This window comes from Heptranchias perlo, chromosome 21 (genome assembly GCF_035084215.1).
Source record: "Heptranchias perlo isolate sHepPer1 chromosome 21, sHepPer1.hap1, whole genome shotgun sequence".
Classification (NCBI taxonomy): domain Eukaryota; kingdom Metazoa; phylum Chordata; class Chondrichthyes; order Hexanchiformes; family Hexanchidae; genus Heptranchias; species Heptranchias perlo.
This window is the reverse complement of record NC_090345.1, coordinates 16,195,109-16,220,440: the sequence shown is the minus strand read 5'-3', so window position 1 is coordinate 16,220,440 and position 25,332 is coordinate 16,195,109. Positions and strand designations below refer to the sequence as shown.

The following is a 25,332-nucleotide window of genomic DNA, read 5'->3' as shown; positions in this document are numbered from 1 at the left end:
ATTGATGGGCCTCACACCACTCAGGTTTTCTGGATATGGATGCAGTCTAGCCAGCGGCTGCCACCGAAAAGGCCGGTAAAAATATATTTTTTTTACTTTTAATGAGGAGCCAGTGCTCCACCCGTTTCCACAGTACTCCTGATGGACACTGCCAGCTGCGATCTGCCCCCTTCCCGCTGTCTTCCCCCACCGGGACATACCTGAAGGGCGAGCTGCCTCTGGAAGTGCAACAGCTGCCAGCAACTCACCCGGCATCTTTGGAGGAGGCCCGGTGCCCAATTTTAGGCCATCCTCGGACCTCTCTATTCAGATATTGAGTCTGGGCCCAAAGACGGACCCTGATTAATTTCTACCCCAGGTTCTCAAGCCACAAGGTGCTAGAGATTAAACTTTGGGTCTGTGGATTATTTTGATCCAAAATTAACCCTATTTATACAATGTCTTTAGTAGTGGAGCAAAGTGGGGCACTAAAGATGCTGTGTGAACATATCCAGAAAGGGCACTCTTGGGCTCAGGGCTGATAACAATTATACTCATTCTTCTTCATGGTTTCATGCATAAATGCAGGTCAAAGACTGATCTGCCACAATATCAATTTTCCAAACCAAGTCATTAAATTTGCTGAAAAATATAGCCTTTAGAGCTGTCTTTCAGACAATGAAGGCTATAAAGTAGAGGGTGAAGCCAGGAGAAAGAAGGTAAGTGAAAGATGTTAAACTTAATTTCTTGAGGGGAAAATGTTAGCAAAGTTAGCATAGATTAAATAGGATAATAATAAATATAAAGTTAAAAAATACAGATAGAACATAAAAGAGAATGAAAAAGGTTCTGCATGTCCATCAGACAGTATGTTTACATTAGAAACTGACTGATACCCGTTTGATGCAGGGCCCTTTATACAGAACAACTTACACTTATATAGCACCTATAATATAGTAAAAATCTGAAGGTGCTTCACAAGGGAGAGAAGGAAGGTGAATTTGTACACTGAACAGGAACTGGGAAGAAAAGTTGGGAGGGAAATAGGGAAGGAATTAGAGTTTTCTTCCCTAAGACCAGGAAATGTATGTGCAGGTTGGCAAGAACCAAAGCTTAGGGCCTCCCAAGTATATGACGGGGTACTGCTGGAGTTAACTGGCTACAACAGTGCAACTTACCAGCACAGTACACTGATAAGCTTTCTGCTGCTTGTTCAACTAGGATAGGAGAGTCCAAGCTTTTTGTCTTCATGGGCCCCTTAAGTGTATACCATGGAGCCTCATGAGTCATATATAGGCCCCAAAAAACTGTTGCCATTCGGGTGAATCCCTGCTGTATGCTGAGCTGGAGACTGCTGCAACAGTTGCAAGCTCAGCCAAGACTCAGATACACTGATTCCCACTCTTAAGAAGAGTTTCCTGTATAGTATTGTGGAGGCAGAGCCTCTGCCTGCCCCTACAAAGCCATTGACATAATGGGGGCAGGGCTGGGGCAGGGACTCCCTAAATTGGGAGATCCCACTCCTAGCCCTCAGTTGGGACCTGGCATACAATTGGCAAAGGTGCACCCACTCTCAGCAGGCATTCTTGGCCAAAAGAGTCAAAAGTGAGACCAGAGCTAGGGCCTAGACTCTTGAAGATGAGCGGGTCAGAAATTTTTGGGAGGATTATGAAGCGGCTCCTTTTGTAAGAGGGCCAATCAGGATACCCAGATTGTTTTTCTGGGGAGTATGGCTGGCCAGTTACATTTCTGGGATCTTTGATGAGGGGGTGATTGCAGATTTGCCCCAAACCGCCAAAGGCCCATTCCTGTAAAGTCCTCCTCCTGATCCCACAAACCTCTGCAGGGTCAGTGACAGATTTCTGCGATGGTCACAATCCTGGTGTAACTGTCAGGATCGGTATCCCCATGGATTTTCTAGGCCATTAAGTTAAACACAATGCTCCTTTTAATGTGCATATATCTGAAGTTGCAGGTAATAACAGATTGTGATGTTCTGATTTAGGATTTATCAACTTATAAGGTATCAGCACTAAGAACAGTCCTTTCTGCACCTTCAGGTCAATGCAGTTCAAACAGGTAAAATCAGCTAGTAAGAAATATAAGCATCAATAGAATTAAGCTGCCATGGAAGAGATTGCCAAAGCTCATAGGCTAGACATGGCCCTTGGGCCATAGTTTGGACAAAACTGAACTAAGTCCACCCTTCCCATTAGATCTTTGCTTGCAGCATTGTCTGGAGCTGATTAGAAAGAACCCCAGACCCCAGTGACAGGCCTACTCTTCCAGGTCCTGTGGGACCTGGAAGAGTAGGCCTGTCACTGGGGTCTGGGGTTCTTTCTAATCAGCTCAGACAATGCTGCAAGCAAAGATCCAATGATTGAATGGTCAATTATCAACAGCACTCTGGAGTATTATGGATCTGCCTTACTGAGTATCACTAATGAAATAATGACCGTGTTTTTATATGGTACTTTAGGGAGCAATATATTTGTGAAAATCACCAACTAGCCCAATGGAAGAGCTAGTTTTTTTGTATTTTCAATATGATTTCAGATTTCTATAGGGATACTGTGCAATTGTAGTTTGAACCATTCTTTGCCAATTGTCCCTTTTCGTGTTCACAATATATGGCCAACTGCACACCAGCCTCAGCAAACAACAACCTAACTTTGTAGGATTGTGAAATTTTAATATGAATTAAAGGGATATGAAAGGAGATAGTATAGTCTAGTCTGGCTTGGATCCGGTGTTCTTTAAATAAACGTGCATATAAGGCAGCCTGCTTGGCACAGTGAGTTGGCATCTAGGGATCCTTGATTTGAATTCAGTCCATGCTGATAGAATGAAAGTTTCCCCTTTCCACTGGTTGAAAGGATCCTCTGTGAAATAAATTTGTGCCGTCTCAACTCATTTCCTAGTGGGCGTGGACTCACAGCACAAAACTACCCCTTAATTTGGCACTAAATTGACAATCTCATTCAGGAGACCAAAAGGGATGGCTGGTTTGGCAAATGGAAAGATCACACTGACATCGTACAGGAGCTCTTGTGAGGCTTATTCGGGTAAAGCTGCCATTGGGTGCCCAAAATAGAGAAGTATTCCACTTCCCAGCACCAACAGCCATCACCTTGATAAGCACAAAAATGCCAATTGATTTACAAATAAAATTCCTCATTGAAAAGTGCACACATTTATTTTGCAAAATGTTCTTAAACAGAAAGTCAAAAGTATGCGAATACCACCATTACAATTGATAAAACATGTTTAGGGAATGTATACCACATAGCTGATATAAATCTTGAGGTGGATGTTGGAAACTTTTATGTGAATCTCCACTCAGGAACTATGTTTATTTTTAAAAAACTATTTGCTTATGTACTCAGAAACTGATTTATTCCAAGGTCATCCTACTGATTTGAATTTCCTATATTCTCCAATTCCATCACAACAATTTACATCAAAACATGTCCAATTACCTAATGTTATTGCTGTCAGTGCAATATTCGTTACCAAAATGCCGGCCCTTTTGAGCAGATACGTAATAATATTCAAGGTAATTAAATGTTACATTGTAAGGTTTCCGGATATCTTAGCTCAATGTTAAGTATTATTGAAAGCATCAGTCAATATAGCAGTCTCCATTGTAAAAATCGCTTTGATAGAAAAGCGTTTGCCTGTCCATAATCCGCTGGTTAATTATTAAATAGCAAACAGTATTATAAATCTTTCTAATTTCGAAAAGGCATAGGCCGGGGGAAATAGACTTGTTTCTTCTAAATACAGTGTAGAACCAGCAACAAAGGTAGAAGCGGACGTTCCCATGGGTTAAGACAAGTTGGCGATACCTATATTTTGTTCCTAACAATCACATACCGAAACGTTGTAGTAGCCCATTTTACGTTTCAATTTGATTTTAATATTTACCTAACGAAATTCTGACAATTTGATTAGAATAAACGTTAGCGACCAAGATGATTTTATCGCTTCACAAAGTTATAAACTCCTGACGATATGGAATACACGGTAATGTATACTTTTGCTAATCACAAAAACTACAAGCATGGCGTAGCGTTTGCTTTCAAATAGGCTGCAATTTAGAAAGAACATTTAGAAAAATGGAGTTGGAGCTTATGGTTTATAATATGGCAATAATGCCAGGTGATTAGATTTCCTTTTCAAACGTGTATGCCCCTGTTTAGTACCTGTGGGAGTACGACAGATTTGAGACTTTTACGTCTTTACAGTTCAGTTCAATCTTTTTCCAGTTATATCGAAGCATCTTCTTTGTCTGTACTTTCCTTGTTATTCACGCGGGTCCAGTCAAACTGTTAACAAATATAAAGCAGTTTTATTCAATATTACCGAAAAAATGGTACATTTTAGAGGAAGTGATTTTTAAAACATATTTCACATTATATTTGTATAGTCAAATAATGGAGTAGCACGAAACAGATTTTGTAACGGCATTTCGTCAGAAATTAAACACTTCCGCTACATTAAAAAGCTAGCTGTCTGAGCAAAGTTGAAAGTGAATTATATATTAATGTAAACAAGGACTTTTCAGTCTTTGTCTCGGCCCACTCTCGACCACGTGTTGCTGACTAGTTATGGTCAACATAATCGACATGTGTTTTTATTGGAACCTGGATTATTTGAATGTAAGCTTGTAAACGTATAAATTGCCAGTAAACACTGTGAAACCGACAGCGCTGTAACTCCCCCGAGTTTCACTCATTCCACCAAAGCCTCCAATTTCTTGTTAAAATGCTAGGTTATGGGGTGTAGGCTTGTGCGACGAAGCGTTGACATAGGTCAGATCTATCCCAGCTCCATCAGATCACGGGTAGACGAGGTTGATTTGCAGTTTAGGGTGTTTATTTGGCAAGCTATTAGTCGAAGAGCAAAGCAAGACTGAGAAACTATATCGTAAAGGAATCTTATTGACGTATTAGTTAGAGATTAATGGAATTTTTGGTGTGCGACAAGGTTGCAGAAGTTGTAAATCGCGCAGTTATTTTAGAAATTGCGTAATATTCCATTTAATGCAGGACTTGAATCTCTCCAAATTTTGGGTCACACCATGTTCCTGGCCAAAACTACCTTCAAGCAATACGATTTGTCCACATCTGAAGTAAACAATCGTCTGAAATGAATCAACATTAATGCGAAGAAACAGGAGCCCAGATGGAGAGGGCACAGCACAACCTGGACGCCTCACACTGTCACAACTCGGCTATAAATAGCTTAACAAAACATCTCTTCCGCTGTAACAGAAATCCTGACCAACTCCACTTCTGACTTTGCAGATACTTTAAACTGAATTCAAATATTAAACTATTCAAATAGTCTCGGAGCCACAGCTGGTGTGGAAAGAACATTATTTTGATCTGTATTATGACCCAGGCAACAGGTGTTTTCTACGTAGATAAAATGAAAAGGAATTACACGGATTAACTGCATACATAATCATTTCTTTATCAACCCCTTTTTAAACTGCTTTATTTTCCCCCCTTTGATTTGTCTAACTTCAATTTGCTAACAAAAAAACCCGGTTTCAATTAGTTTTAAAATGTCCCGGAGTTATCATGACTCTTGGACGTTGCCTCATAAGAACAATGGGATCATATGGAACAGAAGATTAAAACATGCAAACTTAATATTTAGCTGTAATTTTATTTCGTTTGCAAAACAAACCCCGAGGAGCAATAGAAAACGATGATTACAGATCATGTAGGAAATGGGAAAGAAAAATACTACAGACTTTAGTGATTTGCATTTTGTGAATAATTTAAAGCTCTTTGTAAAGACCGACTGCTCGGTTTCAATGTGTAGGTGGACTACAAATATCTGGTATAATTTTAACCTGTCTCATATATAGCAATAGCACTTCGAATCAAGGACAAAAAGGAACGCTCTCTCTAGAGTAGCCTCGATACTACTGCAGGGACCTCCATTTGTTTGAAAGAAGTCTGCTATTATTTCACATTCACAAATATAGATATGTGACACATGTAACACACACTTGATACTTCCCGGATGTTTATTAAACTGAGGTGCTGGGAACGGTCTGTTATAATCCGGCGGGTCTATAATGCTTTCTGCAGCTATTTTGTGCAATTACCTAGGGTCGATTTCGAAAGCTCAACTTCCTTTTCAAAACAACTGCAATTAAAACATACCTCGCAAACAAAAATAATTTAAGTATAATTCTGTCCAATTTGGATACATTTGACAGTAACGTAAAATAGGTTCTGTTTCTTGTAATTTGACCCTTGTTTTAATAAAGTTTTTTGTTTAAAAAACAGCAATGTTTTATTTATTCTGAGAACAAAACAATAATATTTGTAGCCGTTCTTAATAGTTGTGTAAAACCTCATCTACCAATGTTTGTATCCAATAATTTGAAAGCTGCAGGAACATTAAATGGCGTGCTGGAAATTCGTAAATGTGGTGATTAGCACAGGAGAGTGACGTCAGATACCAATGAGTCAACACACAACGAAAAACACTAATTTTCAGAAATATGATTGCTTATTAAGCTCATATTGAATTGCTCTGATTTTCGATATAGTTATACATAGAGAATTTACATAATATTGAGAGTTTTATATATTATGTACATACTAAATATACATGAAAACGTTTTATTTGAATCTATATTTGTTATTTACTTCAATGGCCATGACCCTTTTATACGATGTGTAAATCATTGCTTGCAATGAATGCTTTCCCACCTTTATTTAAAACAAGTGGTCCAGCAGGTTATTCTTTGATTATATGGTTATATTCACTTATCTGCGTTAGCAACAATCATTTTGGTTGCCACTTTATACTGAAAATAATATCGCAATTTCCATTATGTAGTTAGGAGACATGATGATTGATAATGAATAAAAATAAGATTATCACATGCTTCCTAAATTATTATAATACAATGGGACAATGTGAATGAACAGCCGAAAATGACATCCACTATTTTTGTTTTTTTAACCTCAGAAGCACATTTACTTCAGGTCTGCCCTGTTTTAAAGATGCCTATTTGAATATATTTTATACAATTGTGCAGACTATCCGAGTCAAGCATGGCCTAGGCAAATCACAAATAAACTATATTAAATGCCAAAAGTGTGTTTTTGATCGGAATGAGAAACCACAGCTGTTAACATTTCAGGGTCACATATATTTTCACTCTTACCACATGCAAAAGATAACAAACGACAAAATACAGATCATGTTAGTAGCAAGGGTTTTCATTTGTCTCTATTAAACTTTAAATACACTCACCGTCTTTCCATTAAACCATTAGTCTATTAATTACGGACGTTAATCAATAATTTACAATAAAATACAGTTTCAGATTTTACCTCTTTCAAATTATTATACTATAATAAAAGCTATACATCAGAACATCTGGAGTTTGGTGGCACATGTTTAAAACAATATACACTTTTTATACAAGACCAGACACTGAACAACCTTCATTCATGACATATCTAATAGAGCTAGAACAGGCAACATGAACATCGAATACTTTTTTTGTACCTTCAGAAGGAACCAAGCTCTTTAAAAAAAGTATCCTTTTTTTGTTGGCTGACTTACCTAAGCTGCAATTCAAAAATATCCAAAATTATAGTGTACAATTTAACAGGTCAAAAAAAAAATCGACGTTCTTAAAAAAAAGTTGCCTGCGTTATTTATGAACTCGCACGTTACCAGAGCCGTGTACTGTGATCTCGTTAGCATTTAAAGGGCTGCAGCGTCCACTGTTTTAAAACTGATGTTTGAATAGTCAATTTCCCCACAAGTTGACAGGTAGATCGTTGGAAATGGACTATATATGTATATATATAATATATAGATTTGTGTGTATGTATATGTTACGTGAATGTTAATTTCAATATTTTTAAATTCAGCCGACACAGGTCAATAGACAAGATCTTGTCTCCTGAAGATTTCTGTCAGTCCATTATTTTTTTGTCCATTGTTTCTCTTTTGCCATTCCTGGAATAGGGCTCGAAAGCGGAAGAGCTCAAGTATCTAGCAGATAGTTCCTGCAAGTTCCCCGTCAATGATCCGGTTACAGTTAAGGGCGAAGCGAGCCTGGTGGCTACCGTCCCAAGAAGAGACGGTACCGGCATACTGAAAACGTTGTGTCCGGGATGGGTGGTGGTCAATGTCGGGGTTCCTGATGTGCCCACCGTGAGTGACGAGGTGCCCAGTGTGGTGCCAAGGCCGACTACGGGGGCAGGCAGTGCCGATCCCAGGGTGCTGGAGGCGCAGGGCAGGAGACCAGACAACCCAGGCGGGGACAACAGCCGTCCTTGCTCCAGGAGCCGTAATACGCTGCATGTGGCCGCCGTCTCGGAAGCCGTTGACCGAACGTCGGAATCTTTTCCTTGGTCCTTTTTTTGCTTCGTGCGTCGGTTTTGAAACCAGACTTTCACCTGTTTTTACAATACACAGTACATCACATAAATACACGCCAATGATGTCAGGCAGTCTTTAACCTACTTTAGCGTTTATTCGCCATATGAACTTAGGCCGATATTTCAAAATAACCCTGTGACAAAATGTGTATTTCTTCACTAATCTCGTTGTTACCGACCTAAAAGGTGACTATCCTAGAATATGTGCAATGCAAACACACAATCTCACTTAATCACACATAAATTGAATTAACAATAGATTTGTAAACCTAAATACAAACTGAGAAATTTGATACGAAAATATGCCTTTTTATTTCTAATATTTCTAAGTGGTGCGATTATCTACAACATAATAATGTATCAAGTCATCACTATTTGTTGCTATTCAATGCATCGTAAGTATTCTAATAATAAATATGTATTTGGGAATCATATTAGATTCTTTTTGAGACCTCAGTTATGGTTGTAAAAGTGGGTAGGCTCATTTCATATCACAATGTATTTTTACCAGTGCCCGATTTTAGCGTTCGGTAAATATGAACAAATGTTCCCGAGAGATACGGCCAACGTTCACCTTCATGCATGAAACATAAATATGTTTCTTGATATTGAACACAAAGCTTTCTAGAACGTATTAGCTATGCTGACCCCGTGAACTGTAACACATATTTGAACAAAATTTCTGATGTATGAATTAATAAATGTAAAAACAAAATGATTTTTAAAAAATCTACACGAAACACCATGTTAAGATTACAAATTCTAAACAAGCATAATTCGAAAAACGTATTTTTTCCGGTCCTCAGAGAAATAGCGCTATTCAACTATCATTTTAAGAAGTTACAGCTTTGCGGTCATAAAACATTTGAACAATTGGCCTATTGTTAAATACCTATAATATTTAGAATCCAACTCATGCAGATATTTTGGAAGAATGAATGGAATTTTGTGAACAACTATGCGAAAATAGCAAATATAGAGGTTTTATGGTTAGGCGAATCCTTCCCGAACGTGTCGCTAACTGTACCTAAAGCTATAAATATTCTTTCATATTTTAACAGTAATCATCCTTGTTGGTTAACACAGGCCCCGCATTTTAAGGCTCAAAACTCTTTTAAGAATCTCGGATAAGCTATTCAAGTCTTGAAGCAGTAATAACTAAAATAAGAGGATGTTCAAATAAACTGTAGTTATTCTTCACCAGATCTGCAGATTCGGAAATATTAGCACATATAAGATTTTAAAATGAATTGTTTATATATTTTTTTAAAAAACGTTTAATCAAAGATGTCCATCCCAAACCTTTAGGGAAATGTAAATCTCAACCTATAACGCAACAATAAATAACTACAGCACTGTACAATCTTCAATTTATAAATTACGTCTATGTCTACCTGAGTTTCTGACAAGTTGAGCTGTCCAGCCAATTCCGTTCTCTCGCGTCCCACGACGTACTGACAGCGTTGGAACTCCATTTCCAAACGATATAGCTGCTCAGCCGTGAAAGACGTTCGCGTGCGTTTGGGCCGATCAAGATCCAGCCCTTTGGGTAGAATGATTTCTCTTATAGATCCCTTCGCATCTGCATGATTGAAATGCAGTTGCCAGTTATTTTTCAAGCAAAGCAACAACAACAACATGAATTTATACAGCACCTTTAGCGCAGTAAAACGTCCAAAGCAATCCATATGAGTATCAAAATGTGCCTAAGTAGTCCAGCACTACAGGTCATACAGTTAGGTTCTATTTTGGTGGTTGAAGATAACAATCTGCGCATTCATTACATTCCAAACGTTATGTGGCAGGTTAACATTCTACGTTTGTTTTAAAATAACATGTATATATTGCTGCGTTAAACGGGGGTAGGACTATCTGTTTTCACCGTTTTGCAAATTAACAAGATCAAATGTAACTGTATTTGGCGATTTAAATTCAAAGAACTCCAACAAAAATGAGCCAAAATAGAGCGGCTTATATGGCAACTATTTCTGAAGCACTCGGATGGTCACCTGGATTCTAAATTATTTGTAAACTTGATAACTGCAAACCTTTGGTAGCGTTACATTTCTGCACAAGGTTGTGTAGATCGCCAAATTCCTCTCAGAGTAAAAAGCGCAGATAATTCACAGTTAAAAAAGGAAATGTGAGTGCCTTATTTTATTGAAAATGCAAAATTATTATTAAACTGGAATTCTCAGTCAAACGAAAAGTATAGATTGATCAGAGAGTTAAAGCTTTCAATTGCAATTTGTTTTGGAATAGTCAACTGCTAATATTTTAGTTTTATGAATATATTGCGAATTAATTCTTTATCTTTGTTTGGTTAATAATCACAATGTGCACTTACCCCTTAAAACAACCAAAGGGTACGTTTAAAAAAAGAAATCACATAACAGTAATTATATTTATTTATTAATGGGAAAACATATTTAGCTGCAGGAGGTTTGCATTACCCACAAACTTTGATTTGCACAAATTAAAAGTAAAATTAAAATTCCACTAAAGTCACGAGAAAATAAATCGTAATTAGCAAAGAATGTCTGGTTTCTGTAGTTCAATGTGTCCATAACTGAAACTACCACAACCAGATAAAGTATGTGTTTCTGTTCAGGGTCACTCCGGTCCTTGGAGTGCTGCGCCTGAAATTCAACCTGACGCCTGTCTGGGGGCCAGTTGGTCACAGAAGGATTAACGATTGTTTATACCAGGCACTGCTTTACAGTTTCATTACATTTCTTCAATGTTAGAACAAAAGTTTAGCACTTACAATTACCGAACGTCGCAAACATAATTTTTAAAGTAAAAACATATAACTAAATATTTGACTGTTTTGTTCCCATTTGCAGTATTACATTAATTTTAAACATGGGGTGATTGTTTTATTGGTAACTATACTTGTAGTAAAACAGTAATAAAACGTGTTATCCGCGTTACTGACAATGTAAATAACCACACGACCTTCAACCATGAAAACGACTAATAAATTAATAGACTAATAAATTAACACCGGTTAAATTTTTTTTTAAAACAAGCACTCAGCATCAAGAAGGCGCGGCTTCCGGACAGAAATTAAACACAAACATTAACCACAGCCTTCCAATGTAGAGGTGGGGTAAATCGTACTTTTACAATTCGTACATAATACATTTTTAAAAATTAGGAACATCGAGTTACTTGAGTGTGCATTACTACTAATGAATTTAAACGAATGGTTTGTAAACAATGAAAAACACTCAGCATGTTTATGTATATGCATTGTGACTTCTGTAATCCTTAAACGGAGCCTGCCATGACAATAGCAAATTATATCGCACAAATATTTCTTAGCTGCATAGGTACAAATGAAGAGAACCCACAATTTATTTTGATCTGAGCTATGCAACTGGGCGTTTTTAACGGCCTCTAAGCCTAGTTCTGAGCACAATACACTTTGGTGTATAAATGCTATTTATGATGTTATGTTTGCAACATAATAAAGGGTAACTAGCATAAGCTGAAATATATTTCCATTATATTCACAAACTGTAATCAGGATCATGTTGTTTCTAACCTAAAATCACCGCCCCAGTAGTGCAGGGATTGTTACTTTTTTCGTGATGTCCTTTAATGCAATATTTGAGTTATTCCCACCCATTCATAAAACGACTGCAAATATCTGATTTTTTATATATTAAATGATAAAGCATTGTTCCAAACAGCCATTATAGAGCCGTTGAAATAATGATGATATTAAAATCGAGTACAAGTCTTATATTTGGACTGTCAATTGTTAGTCTTGTTATGAAGGGAAAGAACATTTAATCTACCTCCCATGAATTGTCTAGGCACTTCTAAAATCGTCGTACCCGCCAGAGACATGCACGCAACTTACTTTCATTTAGCATAACTTTTTTTTGTCTGTGTGAAATAGTTCTACAAAATTCAAATATTTAAAATCTATAGGAGTGGCACGCTAAACACAAACAGTGTAAAAAAAAGGAAGAAAAGGTCAGCTGGCTAGAACCAGGAATAATTTTTAATAGGAATTTTCAGAGCCCAAAGGAGAGACAAAGAATAAAAAAATAAACGAGCACCTCTTTTGTATTAAATAGTGGATTAGTTCTTCGACACATTACTGTTTTGCAAATACCGTGTATGCATTGATAAGTTTGTATTTGCAAAAAGCCGGAAATGTAACCATAAACAAGTAAATACACGTAGCAAATTGTCCTCAATAAAAAAAAACTGATACATTTGCCCAGAGAGCGTCGAACTTTACAGTAACCGCAGATCATGTTCGCTTCCACGCTATTTTTTAAGGTACATGACAACGTGGTGTAAAACGTAAAATCTTGTTTTGCATCGTGTCTGGGAAGCTCAAGCTGGGCCAAAGCAGTGGGACAAGTCAGTTTAAAACTCAACAACAACAGGGAGGGGAAAAAAACCGCGCTCACCTCTTACAAGAATTCGTCTACAATAGTCCGGGTCAGTAGTACTAGATTTTGTTTTATTGCAGTCATCGGAGACTGCAGAAGCTGAGAAAGTCTCCTGCTGGTCCTGCATCAAAGAATTCCGAAGGTTTCCGTGAGAATCCCTTGAATTCGAACTGGTTTCCTTCCCTTCTCGGAGTCCATTCTTTAAACCTCTGCTCGACTCAGCTTCCATTATTGGTTCTCGATTGCATCTGACTTCCATTGAGGACTGCTGATGAAACGTAATGCAAAAAAAAAGAAAATTGCAAGGCACAATAATTTTTTTTTGGTATTGCACAAAAAATTGTCCCGGCTGCTGTATTCTCTTTAAAGTTCGTTTTTTTTTTAATCGACGAAGATCGTTTCCGAATGCTCGATTGAAATACTGTTTTATCCGATGGCCGTTCTTTTATGGTTGTCCAGCTTGAGATGCCAAATGATCAACACTACGCTACATAGTGCTTTAAGCCGCAGCCTTCCAGATTTACTGTTGTGAGAGATCTACAAATACCAGACACATAGTACGTACACTTGCCGTTTCAATTGATTATGGGTAATTTTACGGCCCGACATTTACGTTACCCCATGAATACACTGACTTGTTTGGATAATATATTAGGTCTTAATAGATGGTTTCTATGCTCGCCTTCAATCAGGCAGCTAAATACAGTAAACTGATTGGTCTCAAATGCGAAGAAAAAATTACGCTTGTCAGAGAGTTAAGAGTTTCAGAAAAGTTCTGAGCAGTTTGATGGTGTAATATTAGCGCCGCAAGCAGCCATCTCTAAAGCCCGAACTCCTTTGAGCTTGGTGTCCCTTGAACTGAACGTTCAGAGCAGTGAGACTGAGACACCTTTAGGAACTACCCAGAGAGAGAGAGAGAGAAAAATCTATTCAAAATATATCCACAGGAAACAGCTAGTCCGGAAAATCCTAACTAAAGATTCTCTAAATGAAAAGTTTCACCTCAGTTATTTCATTGTCAGTGCAACAATATATTTGGTGCCTCGAATGGACAATAATCCAATAAGACCATTGATTACCCGACAATGAATCAATTCAAGTAAATGGATGGCTGCTTGGAGCACGCTCCAGTCCTCCTTGTCACCTCGCGGGGCAGAAGCCCTCTTCACGCTGCTCTTCGCATTCATTCTTTTATGGGAAATGGGGAAAAGAGTGAAAGATGGCAATTATCTAATTGGACTATTAACAAACAATTCTCCGAGTGTGGCTTGCATGGTCGTGTTTCGTAGGGCGGGGTGAAAGGCCACATGTCGGACTAAACCCATTCATAGGAACTCGGGCCGTTTTAGGAGCTCGAATGGAGGTCTCTGCCTGCCAGAGGCTCGCAATGGAAGCGCAGAACAGCAACATTAAGAATGCCCGCGATCTCCATGGTGCTGCCTTCTAAAAAGAAATTCATGTCGGATTTCTGAAAAAAAAACACAAAGATAGACCCCTCATTGTCCTCTTATTCCTTGTTTCAGCAGATAGCTTAAACCATATTAAGTATTTGCTCTCATTTATCTTTAGTTTGTACATACCCCAATCTGACAGGGTTTAGCTTATCATTTTAATGAGACTGTATGATTACGCAAAGAGAGGACGATGACCTTAAAAAGGGACATTTCATTCTCTTGTAGTCAGCATAGAAAATAATTTAATTGGGATTTCCTTGTTTTCGAGATTAAAATCAATGAATAAGATAGATAATCGCGGCACTAAATCCTTTCTGGTTAAATAGTTGTTTATGGACAATAAAATAAATACCATGATAAAAAAAAGTTTTCATTCTCTGAATTGTAAAAGTTGGGTGCCAGTCGCTATTGGAAGGTATGTCTGCAGTGAGCTGCGGATTTGCGATGGTTATGGTGTGCGTTACAAAGTGGCTCGCTGGACTTTATTTTCTTCGAACAAGCAAAATATCTTTGAAGTTCTTTGCACGCAACAGTCAGAAATCTACAACCTCAAGCAGCACAATGCAACTCTATATTCTTGTAAATAAGAGAACAACACACTCATTAAACTTCAAGCTTTCTTGTTTGACACTCAATGAAAATAAACTTTCTTTTCCCTGAAAAATAACATTTCCAGAAATATTTTATTTTCCCGTAATTTTACACACGCTACAATACTGTTGTGTACTAATTTGATATTGTTTCAATCTGCCAAGGATACAGAATATGTCTGTCACCTACAAAGACTGTGTATCAGATTTGTAGCAACACCGGCTTATCTTGTAATTCATTCACCTTCAAGCAAGCGTACGAGTATTTAGTACAAGACAATCAAAATAGTCGAGAACAACAAACGCATATGATTTTTATGTACCCGTTTTCAACAAATGAATACAATGTTTTTTTTAAATTCTAGGCAGCGGCGTGTTAGAATCAAAGACGGAATAGGGCATGCCATATAACAAAATTAATGAAGACAAACACTAGTCGATTTATCTGTAACAGTTTTGGGCGAAACGATTCTTGTGCAATATTTACGGTAAAATGCACAGTTTGGAATAGTTGACCATCTTAATTTGACATTTCCACATTGGTTGCAAATGTACGCCACAAGCATTAACGTTACTTTAATAGTGCACAATACACATTATATTAAAGCCTCGGGTTTACAATATTTAAACCAGATGGAAAGCGCGCTCTTGAGAAAGCTCAAATTTGTTGATGCAATCTAGTGGCTATCTTGGTTAATTGTACTGTGGCCAAAATGCACCATAAAACTAGTTATAATTCAAAGTATCAAAGAACAATTATTAGACAGCGCCGGACACTTAATATCATCAATACAAAAAGGAATGTTGCAAAATGTTAATCATGTAGTCAACTGCACTGAGATTTATGGATCGCCATTGTCGTGTTAGTCTTTGTCAGTACAAATTCTTAAATCAGCTATAGTTTTTCAACCCAAATGCTGTGTTCAAAAGTTTGGGAACTTTTTGGTCCCTTCATCAGCGGTGTCTCCTGTCAGCCTACTAAGTGCCACTTGTGTACGAACCTTACTCTCAAGTGTGCTTAGTAATTACTTTGTATTAAGCACATTGTCTTTGTAACGACACCGTCCTCAACTGATTTAAATTACAAGCCCAATACGGACGGATTTATAAAAAGTGAAACACAATCTTACATTTATGCACAAATCCAAACAATTAGGAAAACTGGAAGTTTTCAATGGCGCAAATACGAAAACGAGATACTTTTTGTTTCTTTTCCTTCCAACGGATTATTGAAATACACCGCAATGGGGAATACCTTGACTTCCATCATAAAAAAGGTGGGAAAATAATTCCCTCATGGCAATTGTGATGCACGCCCTTAAATCTTAACATAGGAAAATATATGCATTTGATTTTTTTCTTTTGTGTGAGTTAAAATAATTTAAACTGGAAAAGAATTGCTCTTATGTCCTGCATATTTAATTCTTATTTTGCACTAATCACAGGTTATTTGCGTTTTTTCCCTACATTGGTATACGATTTTGGTAATTTTGCGTATCGAGCAAGTACTGATAGTAGCTTGTATAAAATTATATCGTGAACAATGATAAGTTGGTTACACATATTTCCAGGAAATGCGTCCAATGTATTTCAAACTAATAAATGTATTATGAACAGCCGGGTGTTGCCATAAGCTGTAGATATAAATAGACAATCTGCGAATTATAAAGAGTTTAAAAATCCTGAAGTCACAATCTGTCTTGAATTCAGAATCTATATTTCTGATTACAAATAACACAAGTCTGCAAACATGGCATACGATAAAAACGGATTTTAGTTTTTATCTTGCTAGCAGGTTTTCAACGGTCGATGTATATAGTTCAAGTGAATGAATATACAGTATATCCGTCTAAAGGTATGAATGCTGTATTTATTCACAGATCTGTTGGGGTTTGAGAACATTTGCTCAACAAAACACGATTTTCTATAAGAGCTCTTACAATTCAACGTACAAACAACAAAGACCAATATATCTTTTGAATGTTGTCTCAATCATGTACCATTAATGCGTTCTCCGTTGTCTACCAGTTCTCTGTGGACTAAATTGTCCATCATTGCACAGTCTTTAATCACACTTGCACATAAACATATTTCTGTATTTGTATTATTGAAATAAAAAAAGTTAATATGGACTGAAAACATGGTACATTACCAATCAGAAACAAAGAGCAAAAATGCGCCACTTTTATCCATGAGGAAAGTAAGAAACTCAACTTGTCTGGTTCTGACGATTTTTTCTCCACGGTCAATGCTGAGAAATCTTGATTCTGTTATAAATCAGCAGCGACATCCAGTGGATACTATCTCGACCATTAATTATTGAGCCGCCAAGAATGCATTACAATGATAGAAGCTACTTCAAGAGCAACATTTCAGTATTCCTTATCTAGTTACATATTCAAGAATATTTGAAAAGGAAAAGCTTTTAATATAATATTCAATGTTATAAAGTATCCTTTGTAAAGGAAAAAAAAACAAGTGTAATCTAAAAATTCACAGATGTGAATCGATCATCTCGCTCAAAACTAATGAACTGTATTGGGCAACTGTCAACAATTAAAACTACAGGGGTACATGGGACAATTATCTTTTTACTTCTGGCGCTTGAGTTCAAATCTAGTGTAAACAAATGAGATAAAATCTCCTTTCTTTTACATCAGGTATCATTTTAATTTTAGTCTCTGTTAAGCCTTAATTTCTCTTGTAAACTCGGACTTGCACCTAATCCCATTATAGTTGAATTGAGCTCATATCAGTGTAATACTGGCAGTGTAAATCATGCACAATGTAAACACTCATAGGAAAGTGGAATAAAATGTATTCTATGAGATTTTCCTTCAAAGCATTTTGATACCAACTTTTTATAAATATAAATTGTGTCTAGTTTGAAATTAGTATCCAAACCCTATTCCCTTTGCCTACAGTTACAAATAGTGCAGTTTCATGCATACAGTCCAGGTCTGAGTAGTAGCATTTATTACTGATGTGCTTTACTATAATATTATTCCATTGTATTTTTAAAGTCTTTCAACTGTCTTTTGGAATACACTGTATGTGTTAAATACATACATTAATAAAAGTAGCCCCACTAAGAAATACAATGTTAATCAAATTAGTAGGAGGCATCTAGTAGCCTGAGAAGCCAATGGTAGATCATGCAGGGAATGTAGATGGGTTAACTGACTGCAATTATGAGCCTCAGGTGAAGTGGGTTCTTGGGCAGTCCCAATTCAGCTATACCAGAAGTGAACCAACAGTACAAAACCACCTTTACTTTGGTAGTAATTGTAATTAATTTGGTAATCTCACTGATAAGTATAAATGGGATAGGAAATGGCATTTGAGAAGACATATTTCTAGTGTAGGCTACAAGGTGTTTTGAACTGTGTTTAATCCATATTTGACATAGAAGTAGCTGGTACTGGCATTTGGTACAAAGGCAGAGAACTCCAGTGGTGTGAGATTATTTTCTCAAGGCAGTAGGATACCACTTGCCTAAATTTAATTTGGACAAAGCACACCTGAATTACACCAAAAAGATTAAAATCAAAGCACTTTGCATTGATTCAAACTTTGTAGTAAAAGTAGCCTATTTTTTTCTGTTCATATCACTGTTTCCTATAAGTATTCATTTGTTCGCAGAGGGTTTTCCTCCTTACTTGAGCACAATGGTTAAACAGAATTAAGCATTATGTCCCATATCAGATCTCGTACTATTTCTAGATTAGATCACAATCCCTCAATGTCCAAAAGAAATATACTATAATGTCATCTACTGTTGTGCTATCTTCTTGACTATCTCCCTGCTTTGATATGATTTGGAGTAATTATGTGAATTACCTTTAGTTTGGCCCATAGATTCACCAGAATGATACTGGGGCTAAAAGGGTTAAATTATGAAGACAGGTTGCACAGACTAGGCTTGCACAGACTAGGCCCTTCAATATAGAAGATTAAAGGGTGAACTAATTGAAGTGTTTAGGATTTGATAGGGTAGATAGAGAGAAACTATTTCCTCTGGTGGGGGAGTCCAGAATAAGGTGGTATAACCTTAAAATTAAAGCTAGGCCGTTCAGGGGTAATGTCAGGATGCACTTCTTCACACAAAGGGTAGTGGAAATCTGGAATTCTCTCAATTCAAAATTTTAAAACTGAGATTGATAAATCTTTGTTAGGTAAGAGTGTTAGGAGATATGGAATCAAGGCAGGTAAATAAAATTGAGATACAGATCAGCCATGATCTAATAGAATGGCGGAACAGGCTCAAAGGGCTGAATGGCCTACTCCTGTTCCTATGTTCCTAGATCTTTTTATCCTGTAAACTACTTTACTTTGTCACTTGAGCTCCAAACCATGTTCTTTGAATATTAAGATAGAGCTCAGATGTTCTTTGCGGGTTAGAAAGCCAAACTTTACCCAGGGCTACAAAGTCCGACTCTGAATCTCAGATCGTAATTTGTTTTTAACCAGGTTGCAGGTAGTTTAAAATGAAGAGTATGTAATTGTTCCTCCATCTAGCTCAGTGCAAGATCAATGGGTAGATACATTTTTCATTCATGCAGCTATTTTGATTTTAGCCTAGTTTCATTAACAACTAATTGGTATTGTTAATGAAGGCAATTAGGAATCCCCATCTCTATCTTGTAGATGTAGATTTCAAAACCATATATCCCCCAATTCTTGTTTGAAGTGTACACAAATCACTCAATAGAGCAATTGAGGTGGGGGGGGGGGTGTTCTCACTCCTGAGAATACCTTGGATAAAGCTACTTTAAAGCTCCTCATGCCTTGTTCCCTCTGTGGCTAGGATATTATTTAGAATCCACAATTGAACTCTTCCACTAAGACACTTACTATGCTTTTTCCATCCTACTGAGATCATTTTCATCCATTAAATGAAATTGCCTTTGTTATATATTTGTCCTTCTGTGGGAGGAGATCTAAAACATATATGTGTTCTTGGGACTCATGTACTGTAAGCTTTCAGAAGTACCCACATCTTTATTTGATACTTCGTCCATGATTAGTCCAGTAAAAATGTGAGTGAAATTCCCATTTATCCCTCATTGATCAGCTCTTTCTTTTCATGCTTCAAAGTACCAAAAATTGCCATATTTTTTGACTTCTATCAAAAATTCACATTATCTGTGAAGAACTCCACTCTTGTGTGGAGTTTATTCTTTGGTGTCCAGTATGATCTTACACTTGGTTATGTGGGCACGCTATTAGTATTATTTGGAAGTGAATTAATACCTTCCATTTGAATGATCAGCCAGATGATGTTTTCATTGGTGAAATTATCAATTCTTTGTGCTATGTTTATGTGAGAAGTCTGGCAATGCCCTCAAGTTATTCATCTTCAAGATATAGCTTTAGATTCCATCCACAGCTATCAGTGGTGAACAACCATGAATTTCATCAGCACTCAAAATACCATGAACACTTTCATCATTTGGCTGTAGATATTCCTCTCTGCAGCTCTTCAGTAACATTTGTATATGGCTTCTATAACAACTTATCAAAAGATCATTTTATTTCCTACCAATATGGTAATACATCCTCTGGAAAGTATCTAATTAATCTTTAATAGCGACTACACTTTTTGGGGGAGAAAGAGGAAATGATGCTAACTATGTACATTGATTTTCTGAAATATTTTTTGTAATGTTTCTTCCATGCAATCTACAGTTTAAGAACATAAGAACATAAGAAATAGGGGCCATATGGCCCCTCGAGCCTGCTCCATCATTCAATAAGATCATGGCTGATCTTCGATTTCAACTCCACTTTCCCGCCCGATCCCCATATCCCTTGATTCCTCTAAAGTCCAAAAATCTATCTATCTCAGCCTTGATTATACTCAACGACTCAGCATCCACAGCCCTCTGGGGTAGAGAATTCCAAGGATTCACAACCCTCTGAGTGAAGAAGTTCCTCCTCATCTCAGGCTTAAATGACCGACCCCTTATCCTGAGACTATGTCCCCTAGTTCTAGACTCTCCAGCCAGGGGGAGCATCTACCCTGTCAAGCCCTCTCAGAATCTTATATATTTCAATGAGATCACCTCTCATTCTTCAAAACTCCAAAAAGTACAGGCCCATTCTACACAATCTCTCCTCACAGGACAACCCTCTCATCCCAGGAATCAATCTAATGAACCTTCGTTGCACCGCCTCTAAGGCAAGTATATCCTTCCTTAGGTAAGGAGACCAAACTGTACACAGTACTCCAGGTATGGTCTCACCAAAGCCCTGTACAACTGTAGTAAGACTTCCTTACTCTTGTACTCTAACCCCCTTGCAATAAAGGCCAATGTGCCATTTGCCTTCCTAATTGCTTGCTGTACCTCCATGCAAATGTTTTGTGTTTCTTGTGCAAGGACACGCAAATCTCTCTGAACATCAACATTTAATAGGTCCTCACCATTTAAAAAATATTCTGTTTTTCTATTCTTCCTGCCAAAGTCAATAACCTCACATTTTAACATTATACTCCATCTGCCACCTTCTTGCCCACTCACTTAACCTGTCTACATTCCTTTGCAGACTCTTTGTGTCCTCCTCACAGCTTACTTCCCACCTAGCTTTGTATCATCACCAAACTTGGATACATTACACTTGGTCCATTCATCTAAATCATTAATATAGATTGTAAATAGCTGAGGCCAAAGCAATGATCCTTGCGGCACTCCACTAGTTACAGCCTGCCAACCTGAAAATGACCCGTTTATCCCTACTCTCTCTGTTCTGTTCGGTAACCAGTCCTCTATCCATGCTAATATATTACCCCCAACCCCATGAGCCCTTATCTTGCGTAACAACCTTTTGTGTGGCACCTTATCGAATGCCTTTTGAAAATCCAAATATACTACATCTACTCGTTCCCCTTTATCTACCCTGTTAGTTACATCCTCAAAAAACTCGAATAAATTTGTCAATCACGTTTACCCTTTCATAAAACCATGTTTAGCCTAAATATTTTACCAAGCTCCGGGTTTGCTAACAGACTCTTGTTCCTCTTTTCACTTACACATAGAAACAGCTTAGGTGACTGTAAGAATACGGTTTAAAACAAACATTGAAAATAGGAGGGCAAAGGTCTGCATCTCTTTGAGGAAAACAACTTACAGAAATTCAAGAGGTCAGTGAAAGAGTGTTGAGGCCTTAGAATAGTGAAAATCAGTAAGATTCAAGGGACAGGTTGTCCTAACCTAGTATAAACATATTAAGACCTGATAACGGTAAAAGGTTACATAAATGCTAAGACATTAAACAATCCTCCGTTAACAAAGTTGGAATAGAAGATAACACCAGCAGTGCTTACATACAGAACGCAGCTGAATAGTATAAAGATAGGGCATGTTCCCTCCCAAAAGTTAGAGCTCTCAAGAAGGGATGGTCGGAAGTCCATTGCCACAGGCAGTTCGCGAAGGCTAAGTCTGATCAACTTGGGTTCGGCGGACAGGTCAGGTTGTTTTGATTGCTTGTCATTAATGTCATCCATATACAGTTGTATTATAACCATAATACTGTTGAATGTAATGTTGAAGACAGCTGCAGTGCAACTCTGTTGTAAGTCAATCTATTAAGCTTGCTATTTTAGAACCACTCAGGCTAGCATCGGGCAGAGGTTATTGTCGATGGATTAACAACCCATAGTTGTGACAGTAATGGGAGAAATCTGCTAACAGTGACAAAGTTTTGTAAATCACTATTAAGTTGCATGGATTCTGTTGTACACAACAGTACAATGCTTGCACCTATGCCACCACATGCATGGGGCTTGCTGTTTATGCATTGCTGTTAACTGCATCACCCAATTTGCTGACAAACTTTGTCCTAAAGGTTGACTGCCATCCTTGCCTTAGATGGCCTTTATGTTCCATAGGAATACATTAATAATCTCCTGTGATAGTATTCTTCTTACTCACAATATTTACCTTCCTTTCATTCAATTTGATATGATACACTTCCTGTGATTATGTTTCTTAAGAGAATTTTCGTGGTGTAACTGTTTAATTTTTTCTTGAATATCATTTAGTATTTTTGAAAGGCAATTTTCAATGATTTTGCAGCCAGTATTACCTACTGGATGGGCTACACATATTAAACAATGTTTCTAACAATTAGCAGTTGGGCAACAATGTCATTGGGGCCTAGACATTGCCCTACAAAGATACATTAGATCACCAACCAATCAGAACTCCATGCGATATATCAAAAAAATCCTTCACTAACAATACTTCATAAATCAATAAAGCTTCAGTAAAAGAATTATTCCTTTAACATTGCACAGAGAGGAAAATATACCCTAGATCTCCCAAGAAAAGTAACACAATGATCTCAAGCAGGCTCCATGTAGACTGGTTTTGTCCATCTCATACATTGAGATGGACAAGCCAATCTACCAGTAGCTCTATGTTAGCTTATATAAATGTTAGTTGTGTTTTTATCTCTGGTTCCATTGTGTGGGGTTAGTGACTGCCTAATGCTATTTCATTCCACCATAATGGACTGTATGCATTATGTTGCTGTATTTCTAGAAGTGGCTGAACCACTTCACAAAAGTCTTCCAGTGACCTCCTTCTTTGAATGAAAAAGAACAGCACTTCTCCAGATTTATAGAGCAGAGGTTTTGTGTTAGCTGTGGCTCAGTTGGTAGCCCTCTCATCTCTAAGTCATGAAGGTTGAGGGTTCAATTCTTGCTCCACTACCTTGAGCACAAAATCTAGCCTGACACTCCAGTGGACCACTGAGGGAGTGTTGGAGGTGCTGTCTTTTGGATGAGATGTTAAACTGAGGTCCCGTCTGCTCTCTTAAGTAGATGTAAAAGATCCAATGGCACTATTTTGAAGAAGAGCAGGGGAGTTCTCTCCAGTGTCTTGGCCAATATTTATCCCTCAACCAACATCACTGAAACAGATTATCTGGTCATTATCACATTGCTGTTTGTGGGACCTTGCTGTGTGCAAATTGGCTGCCTTGTTTCCTACATTACAACAGCGACCACACTTCAAAAAGTAATTTATTGGCTGTAAAGCGCTTTGTGTTGTCCTGAGGTCGTGAAAGGCGCTATATAAATGCAAGTCTTTCTTTTATAAATATATTTCCTGTTTAATTTTTCCAGTTTCCCTTTCAATTCCTCTGTTCTGATTTGCAGGTTATTTCTTTTTGTATGTAATATCAGTGGATAACCCATTCATTCTTGTTTGCAGCTTAACTGCTTTCAATGGCAGGATGTTATTTTCATTCATTCATAGTTCATATGTTTTTGTTTGCATGCAGTTACATTTCTTTAATATGCCCTTGGCCACCTTTGGCGCTCAGCACAAAACTATTGTATTCCATTTTCCATTTGGGCTTATATATTTTTCTGAGTCTTCACATAGATGTTAGTTGTATTCAATGAGTTGCTGCCAAGTCTCAGACTGGGTTTATCATAATTTCCCTGTTCCTGTAACCTCGACCTCCCTCCCTTCACCTCACCATTGGCGACGGTGCCTTCAGCCGCCTAGGCCTCACATTATGGAATTCCCTCCTTAAACCGCTCATTCTCTCACATCCTTCTCCTCCTTTGAGACCCACCTTAAAACCCACCTCTTTGGTCACCCCTGCTACTATCTCCTTCTTTGGCTTGGTGTCCATTTCTTTGATTATGCCTCTGCAAAGCACCTTGGGACATTTTTCTACATTAAAGGTGCTATATAAATGCACGTTGTTGTTTTTGTTTATAAATTATTGTAAAATGCATGGGTGGTACATCATGTGGGAAACATATAACATCATAATACATATTTTATATATCCCTGGTAATGTGCACACTTATTAAATAAAAATAGACAGAAAAAATGTTTTTTGGGATTCAGCCAACATTATATATCTTTGGGATGGGATATTAAATCCATTTCTTGGTGATACAAGACACTTGCAAGGAACAAATAGTCTCCAATATAAAGAACAGTGGATAGTCATGTTATATTGTATTAGTTAACAGACTGCAGCACCCTCTACTGGATTTCACTTACAATACAGCATATCACTAAATATCACAGTCAATACAAATGCTCTTAAATATTCTTAAATATAATTTTTAAAAAATTGTACAAAGCAAATTTAGCTATGAACTAGCATTTGGTCAATAAATAATTATATCCAATACTGTAATTGTTTAATATTATCATTAATCACATCTTATGTTTAAAATATTATTCAGGTTTGTAATCTGAATATAGAATCCAGCATTCAAAAGATCAATAAATCGTATCAATTACTTAGATCACGACTGGTCAAAGTCTAACACTATTTCTATAGTAACACCTCATCAAAGTGGAGCTGCAATACTGGGCACAATTTCACTTGCTATTAATAATCATGCACTTCACAAAAGTTTTTGCATTGTTTTATTTTATGTGTGGTAATGGTGATCATCAGTAACAATAAATACCAGTTAAATGTAATGGGGTAG

General features: G+C 37.4%; 1 protein-coding gene across 1 annotated transcript; it reads right to left on the bottom strand.

Annotated features, from left to right (window-relative positions):
• Nucleotides 1–7,172: 7,172 nt before the first annotated feature.
• On the bottom strand, nt 7,173–13,082 carry vax1 (ventral anterior homeobox 1). Its single transcript, XM_068002711.1, has 3 exons — nt 12,842–13,082; nt 9,803–9,990; nt 7,173–8,426 (listed from the first exon to the last, which is right to left on the bottom strand). The coding sequence occupies exons 1-3, from the start codon at nt 13,080–13,082 to the stop codon at nt 7,941–7,943; spliced, it is 915 nt and encodes a 304-aa protein (XP_067858812.1). The 3' UTR covers nt 7,173–7,940.
• Nucleotides 13,083–25,332: the final 12,250 nt, after the last annotated feature.

What these genes read in the sequence shown, in the direction of transcription:
- vax1 (XM_068002711.1), bottom strand. Translation starts at nt 13,082, where the DNA reads ATGGAAGTCAGATGCAATCGAGAACCAATAATGGAAGCTGAGTCGAGC. An exon ending in TAGACGAATTCTTGTAAGAG is followed by an intron (nt 9,991 to 12,841) that starts GTGAGCGCGGTT and finishes TCAATCATGCAG; the next exon opens with ATGCGAAGGGATCTATAAGA. An exon ending in TCAACTTGTCAGAAACTCAG is followed by an intron (nt 8,427 to 9,802) that starts GTAGACATAGAC and finishes TTGTAAAAACAG; the next exon opens with GTGAAAGTCTGGTTTCAAAA.